General features: G+C 63.1%; 1 protein-coding gene across 1 annotated transcript in view; it reads right to left on the bottom strand.

The window, feature by feature from the left end:
- Nucleotides 1–2,194: 2,194 nt before the first annotated feature.
- The window catches only part of ILKAP (ILK associated serine/threonine phosphatase), a 42,633-nt gene continuing 37,801 nt past the window's right edge, over nt 2,195–7,026 (bottom strand). Inside the window, exons 13-16 of the mRNA XM_077758354.1 lie at nt 5,980–6,101; nt 3,423–3,542; nt 2,627–2,708; nt 2,195–2,455 (exon numbers count right to left, since the gene is read on the bottom strand). Coding sequence (XP_077614480.1) covers nt 2,315–2,455; nt 2,627–2,708; nt 3,423–3,542; nt 5,980–6,101 — 465 coding nt within the window. The 3' untranslated portion in view covers nt 2,195–2,314. The remainder of the gene's footprint in view (nt 2,456–2,626; nt 2,709–3,422; nt 3,543–5,979; nt 6,102–7,026) is intronic.

Genomic DNA, 7,026 nt, shown 5'->3' with positions numbered 1-7,026 from the left:
GGAGGAAGCCTGCTGGGACTGCCCGCGTGGGCACCACAGCTCAGCCCAGCGACGGCCCAGCCACCGGCAGCCCAGGGAGGGGACGTGCCAACTGGCACCAGCAGTGACCTCCGGAGGCCTTTCAAGATCAGGAGGGCCCTGTTGGGCTGCTATTTGGCAAATGTTTCTAGCGCGACTCCGCGCCCAGGAGTACTTGCTTCGTCTCGGGGAAGCACGGTCCCAAGTTCACCTCGGTGCCGTAGCTGTGATGGACCGGGAGGCGAGGCGGGGGGTCCTATGAGGAGACACAGCTGTCCACCTGTAGCGCGTTTCTTCCACGGTGTCGCCGAGGAAGTTACACGGCAGCCCTGGGCAGGGCGGCCGCAGGGACGTGGTGCCGCAGGTGTGCGGGGGGCCGTGCGTTTGGGCCTGCAGAGGAGTGGGCGGCGGCTGCAGTCACTGGAACCATCTGCTGGCTTCAGGATGGGGACGGTCCCATGTCTGACGGAGCTCCCAGAGCACACAGCTCGCGTCCCCTCTCGGAACCCCAGCACCTCCCTCCCGCGGGGACTGGGGGTGGGGCCCGGGCACGGTACCCGTGAACCAGTCACTCGCTGCCCTTGGCAGGCCTGGTGCGATTCTCAGTAGGACTCGTACCCACCCTACCAGGAAGGGCCGCTGCCCTGGGTCCCGCCTCGAGTCACTGTTTGATAAGGGCCGCTGCGGCCACACCCTTCTCTGGATTTCCCTCTTCGTCCGGCGGGCACGGGTGTTTTAGAGAAGTTAGCTTTTATCCTGGAAACTTCCATCCTCTCAGTCTAGTGTATTACACAGCTGTCTGCTGAAGTATTTATTGTATGATGATGTATTTATATAAATAACTGACTTCATGCCGTGGTTCCAGTGCTAAGAATTCTTGTTTCAGGGCCATCCATGCACAGTTACAAAAACAGCGCAGACGGGAAATAAAGAACCTGAAACATTTGGGCCAGGCCCACTAAGGATGGCGGAAGTCTGGGGGCCAGGTGGAGGCTGGCTCCTGCCCTGGGCGGGCCTGGGCCCCCTGAAGGGGACAGTGCAGGGGCGGGGGCTCGCCAGGGAGGCCTCCCAGAGAGTCACAGACCGGCTCAAGTGTGCCACGTGAAGATGCTGACTGCATCCAGTGTTCTGTTTCTGGGCTCTGGGTAGCTGGGTCCCGGTCTCCAGGGACGCCCCACCGCGCAACGTCCTGGTCCCCAGCAAGGAGCCTGGCTCCACACTCCCAGGGGAGGGGTGTGCGCAGAACGCANGCCGGGGGGGGGGGGGGGGGCGGGGGCGGGGGGGGGGGGGGGGGGGGGGGTGTGTGTGTGGAGACACCAGCTCCACTAAGGGCGAGGAAGGGGTGATAAGGCGCCTCTGGGGGCAGGGCCGGAGCAGCGGCCCTCAGCCAAGAAGGCCCTGAGGCAAGGCCTTGCAAACTTACATCAGCTGGAGACAGAGGGCGGAGGCTTGAGGCCTGGGAGCTGCTTTACTGAAAGTGACAGCAGTCACGTGACTGCTCTTTTGGATTCATAAGGATGGAGAAGTATTTGTTTATTGCTGCAAGTAGGCTAATTTGCATTTTTAACATCGTCACCAGAAGGGTCCCCCTCTCAAGCATTCTCGCGGACAGACCTCAGCCCTGCACGGCCAACTGCACGTGCATCCTGGACACTGGCCGCTGGCCTGACTGCTCGGACCCTGAATGTGCCCATTTCACCCCCAGGGGGGTCCAGATGGGAGACCTGGGGGAGCCGGCACTTCAGAGTCCTGGGGCCCAACTGCGCCCGTCGTCAGTGGGATCAGAAAGCCGAGTTCCATGTCGTTCGGGGGGACCTGTCCACCCCCAGCTAAGCCCGGCACCCCCGCCACACAGTGTTCTGCCGCCTTGCTTCGCCCAGAGAACTGAAAACAGCCGGAGGCCTCCCACAGCCTGTCCGCGCAGGTCACTCCCTCGGTCCCCCGCTAGGAGGTGCCGCTGCCTGACCGGGTGCGTTAATGAGGGTGAAGCAGCGCAGGTGAGGCGCCCGTAAACTACGGACGGCACACGACGAGAAGCCGTGGTCACCACTGTGGGCCCATCCACGAGCCACAAGCCTCGACGGTTCTACCAAGGAGAGACCCAGGGCACATCTGGGGGCAGACGCGACCTCTGAAGGGCCAAGTCACTCAAAGGTAATAAAATAACTCAAGAGACTAGAAAAAAAACCGAAACCTTTATTTACAACCACGGGGGTCCCACAGGAGTACACGACACACCCGCGACGCGCGCACGCGCAGCGGGCCTCCGAGGCCAGCCCCGCGCCCCCGCGCGCCCTCACTGCCCTATCCGCACCAGCATCACCGTGACGTTGTCCGCCGAGCCGCGCTGCACCGCCTTGCTGGCCAGCCTGTTGCAGGCTGCCTCGTAGCGCGCGTCCGCCGTGGGCCTCCCTTCCCGGCTCTGGATCTTCTCGTCCTACNCCTCCACAAGGAGAGGCCGCAGGACGAAGGGACCGGTGAGCCCCGGGGTGGAGCTCACCCGGGACGAGTGCGCTGGGCGGGCAGCGGGGAGGAAGCCCCCCGGGACGTCCCTGTCGCTAGAGCCCAAGCGCTGCTCGAACGGGTGGTGCCCGGTGAACTCTCTTACCTCCAGGCAGGACAAGATGAAGTTGACGGCTTCTTCTGGGGTAAAGACCTTGAAGAGGCCGTCACAGGCCAGCAAAATGAACCTGTAAGGGGAAGAAGAAATATAAACGGGTTTTAGCAGCAAACTATAAACCGGCTTGGCGATGCAGGTAAAATAATACTCGTCCGACTACTCGAAGGGGCCGTGGAAGGGAGCGTCCCGAGACCCTGAGGTTGGCAGGCGGCCCGCCCGAGACAGGCTAAGCTGGGGGGAGGGAGGGGGGAAGCGCTCTCGCAGGGCAGAGGGAGCAGGGTCGCTCGCAGGGCTCCACTTGAGCCTCCCGGGCCGCCCATCCCGCCCTTCGACCCCTTGATTCAGGCAGCTTAGCGGCGTCTCTCCAGGCCCGGCTCTGCCACCCCTGCGCGACGATTCACACTCCTCCGCAGGGACCCCAGGACCCCTCACCACCCACCCCGAGCACCCTGGTGTCATTCCTCCATCGCTCCCCCTTACTGCCACGTGCCCGGCCGTGTGTCTTGCTGTCCCACTGCAATGGCTGTGCACCTTCCCTCTGCCAGGAGGCCCTTCTCTCTCTAACAGCGACAGGGTTCAAGTCTCCCAGAGCACCCGGTGCCAGACCGCCCCCCCCCCCCAAAATGCGCTCACCTACCGGACTGGCGAGCCCACGAGGGCAGAAAGCACCGCCAGGCGCCGGCAGTGCCCGTGACAGGGCTGCCCCACGCAGCCTAGGTTTATGACGCCAACTGAAGTCGGGACCATGGGCACGCATGCCTGTGCCTCTGGCACGGCGACTCACCTGTCATTGGGGGTCAGCTGGCAGCGTCTGATGTCGGGCACAGAGGTGACCCCACAGCGCTTGTACTGCCCGTCCCCGATGGAGCGCGACACCTCCAGCACACCCAACACACGTCCGTCCCTAAAACGGGGAAACAGACTCTGTGTGACAGACTGTGGGTCCACGGTCCTTGGAGGCAAGAAGGTGAGCCCACGGCGCCTGCACCGCCCCCGCGCTGCCAGCCTTGGCCTCCGAGAACCGGGACACGTCCGTGTGCTCCGGTGGCACCGCACACCCTCTGGCTGGCACGGGGCGGCCCCCAGCCCGCCCTGCTGACTTGCCTGCAGCCAAGCGGGCCAGGACAGGTCTGGGGCAGACACCCCAAAGCCCCTCAGGCGATCTGGGCATGCAGCCGGGGTTAAGAGCTGAGGCGGCGGAAAGACACTTTGTACTTAACCTGACCGACTGGGAAGTACCTGCGGGGAGCTGGTCCCAGATTCTGAAGCACCATTTTCTTTACGTGGGCTGTGAACATGACTTTTCTTACACTGTATTGTATTCTGCACATTAAACTTCTACCCATTCCATTTTTAATTATTTTTTAATGTTTTATCTTATCTTTGAGAGAGAGGAAGAGACAGCATGAGCAGGGGAGGGGCAGAGAGAGAGACACACACACAATCCGAAGCAGCTCCAGGCTCTGAGCTGTCAGCACAGAGCCCAACGTGGGGCTCGAACCCACGAACGTGAGATCATGACCTGAGCCAAAATCAGGAGTCACACACTTTTTGGACTGAGCCACCCAGGCGTCTCTACCCGTTCCATTTTCAACTGAGGCATCCAGAGGTAGGGAGGTGACCTAGAAATGGGCCTGTATGTTTATCAGCAGGGGAAAGGGCCCCCCACTTGATGCCCTGAGAACAAGTCTGAGGGGCCGACACGCTCTGCAACCTCGGGCAGCTGCAAACCGCCAGGCCCTCTGCCCTCCCTTGTGAGACCAGAGGAGGGACACGCCGGGGAGCTGGGGTGCGCGGCAAATGCCTGAGCCGTTCACGGGGCCCACACAGGTTCCCCGAACGATGGAGCCACAGGCCGCAGAGGCTGCGTGTGGCGGGACACCCTCACTGGCCTGGGCCGCTGTTTGGAGCCAGAACCCAGTCCTCCCGGCCCCTCGCTGTGGCCGCAGTCACCCTCCCGGCGGGTGCCTCCTGCCGGCCTGACGCGTGTAACCGTGGGAATGAGCGAGAGGCACAAGGTGCACAGGAGCAGAGTGACGAGCTGCGGGGAGGGGCGCCCTCGGAGCGCTGACCGTGAGGCCGCCCGCGGCGTGAGCCCCCCAGGGACCCTGGCCTGCTTCCCCGACACTGGGCGCAGCGGCAGGTCCCGCGGACCCGCTGAGCGCCAGCAGCTGCGCACAGAAGCCGGGAAGGGGCTCGGGCGTGAGGCGGAACGGCAGGGCTGGGTCGCCNCTTCACCGGGCGTGTCCCACGCGCTGCAGGAGCCACGGCCGACGAGCACGGGCCCAGAAGAGCGGCTGCACTGCAGAAAATGGCGCGGCCGGCTGTGCCGCACTCCAGCCTACAGGACACGCCACGGGAAAGCCAGCCGTGAGCTCGGGACGCAGATGCCCCGCACGACCGTCCTCACGGAGGGGTGAGGGGCCCGGGTGGACGTGAACGCTGACGGTGCGGACGAACGGGGGACCGGGCTCAGCCAGGAGGGACCCTGACAGCCAGCGCGGTCTGTGTTCCGTCTGCAACAAACCTTCCAACGGGTCAGCCGCGCGCACGGTGAAAATGTTCACCACCGATTCCAGGTGGCAGATCTTGAAATGTTTTACTATTTTACATTTTTTCCGAAGGTTTGGAAGTTTCAATAACACCGGTGGGAGGGAGGACTTGGAGGCAAAGACCGCGGGTCCGCCGCCCTGAGCTGCCGGCCCGGAGGGTGGGGCTCGTCCTACGCCACACTCAAACGACATCTCCGAGGCACCTACGCCGCTCTCAGCTACGTGGGGACTGGGGACAGGGTGACCGCCACACGGCTGACCTTCCTGTCAGCCAGGGACTGTCAAAGTCCAAACGCCCTCGAGGAGTCGGGCAGAAGCTGTTANCAGCCACAGAACATCAAGCGCTAAGGGTCACACTGGAGGACCAACCAGCCAACGCTCTGGCCAAAGTCCTAGTGCAGCGGCCTCAAGGTGGCCTCTCCTGAGGTCAGAGAAGACGGGAGAGGGGAGCCGCCGCCCAGAAGCGGCACATTTAAACCCGGGCAGCACGCGGCCGTCGAAGGGGTGGAGAGGGAGACGGAGCTGCACACAGAGGCGCCGTCTCCACCACGTCAGATGTCCCCTCTCGAGAGTCGTGCTGCAGCTTATTCTGTTGTGACAAACGACAGTGCTCACGGAAGCTCCCGGGCGCATGGCGCGAGACCCTAGCACCTCCGTTCCTGCTTCCCCGGCTCAGACCTCGGTCTCCTCGCTGCAGCCCTGCGCGCGGGAAGTTCTGCCCCCAGAACCCCACCCCCACCCCGCCGCAGGAGGGAGCGGCTGTCCTGCCTGGAGCCCCGGCCCTGTTACCTGACGTTCCCGCCGGCCTTCTGGATTCTCATCCGCTCCTCGTACTGGGTGGGGTTGTGCTCCTTGCTGAGGCTCAAGGCCGCGTGCTTCTGGCTCTCCTCGTTAAACCGACACAGGATTGCCTGCGAACATGGACAGGACGACGGTCATCAAGCTCAAAGTTACCAGGTGACGAGAAAGGTTCAGGTTCAGGTTCAGTCTCCTGCTGACAAACAGGAGTTCGGAGGATCGGGCAACAAAGAAGTGGCACAGAAACCACGGCCAGGGAGGGAGGGGCCACGCTGCGGGCCGGGTCTGGTGCCAGCATGGCGGGCAGAGCAGCTGGTGGCCGACCCCCCGCAGGCGACTGCTTGTCTGTGACACGCAGTGAGGATGACAGGCCCCAGGGGGCGTTGCTAGGCGCGGAGCCCACTGGAGGCGGACCGGAGGGCAGGAGAGCGGGCCGGCCAACGCCTCTGTGTGTCCCCACCGCCATGTCTGCGGCTGGAGGACAGGTATGTGCCTGACGTCCCAGAGCCAGGATGCAAATTTGAATCAGGCCAAAGTTTTGTTTTTTTTTTGTTTTGCTGGTTTTACTCATGTTACTTATTTAATCTCAACACACGTGAAGTAGGGCCAGTCCACACCAGAATATAAAATCCACTAGCGTCTGTGATGCTCACTGCTGTCGGCCCAGCACCTGGTATTNCAGAGGTCTCCAGATGCTGCCTAAGAGCGGGAAGGGTCACCCGGTCACCATGACTGCTGGCAGAGCACCAGGCTTGCTCAGAGGTCCAGCCGTGGGGGGCGAGGCGCTGAGCCGGGCGGCAGGGCGCAGCCCTCCAGCTCTGAGCCATTCCCCACAGCGGACGCCGAGACGCTGGGTGCCACCCGCGGGCAATCGCAGGCTTTTCTCTCTCGGTCACGTGGACCGGGCTCCGGACAGGGCACCACCTGGTGCTTCGCGGACTACTCGTGACTTATTCTGGAACCACGATGACGTTGAGAGGCCAGGGTTCACACTCCACCTTCATCACCATCTGAGGTCTTCTGACCCACAGACCCATG

Source organism: Crocuta crocuta, unplaced genomic scaffold (assembly GCF_008692635.1).
Source record: "Crocuta crocuta isolate KB4526 unplaced genomic scaffold, BGI_CrCroc_1.0 scaffold290, whole genome shotgun sequence".
Classification (NCBI taxonomy): Eukaryota; Metazoa; Chordata; class Mammalia; order Carnivora; family Hyaenidae; genus Crocuta; species Crocuta crocuta.
This window is presented reverse-complemented; position numbering and strand designations above follow the sequence as displayed.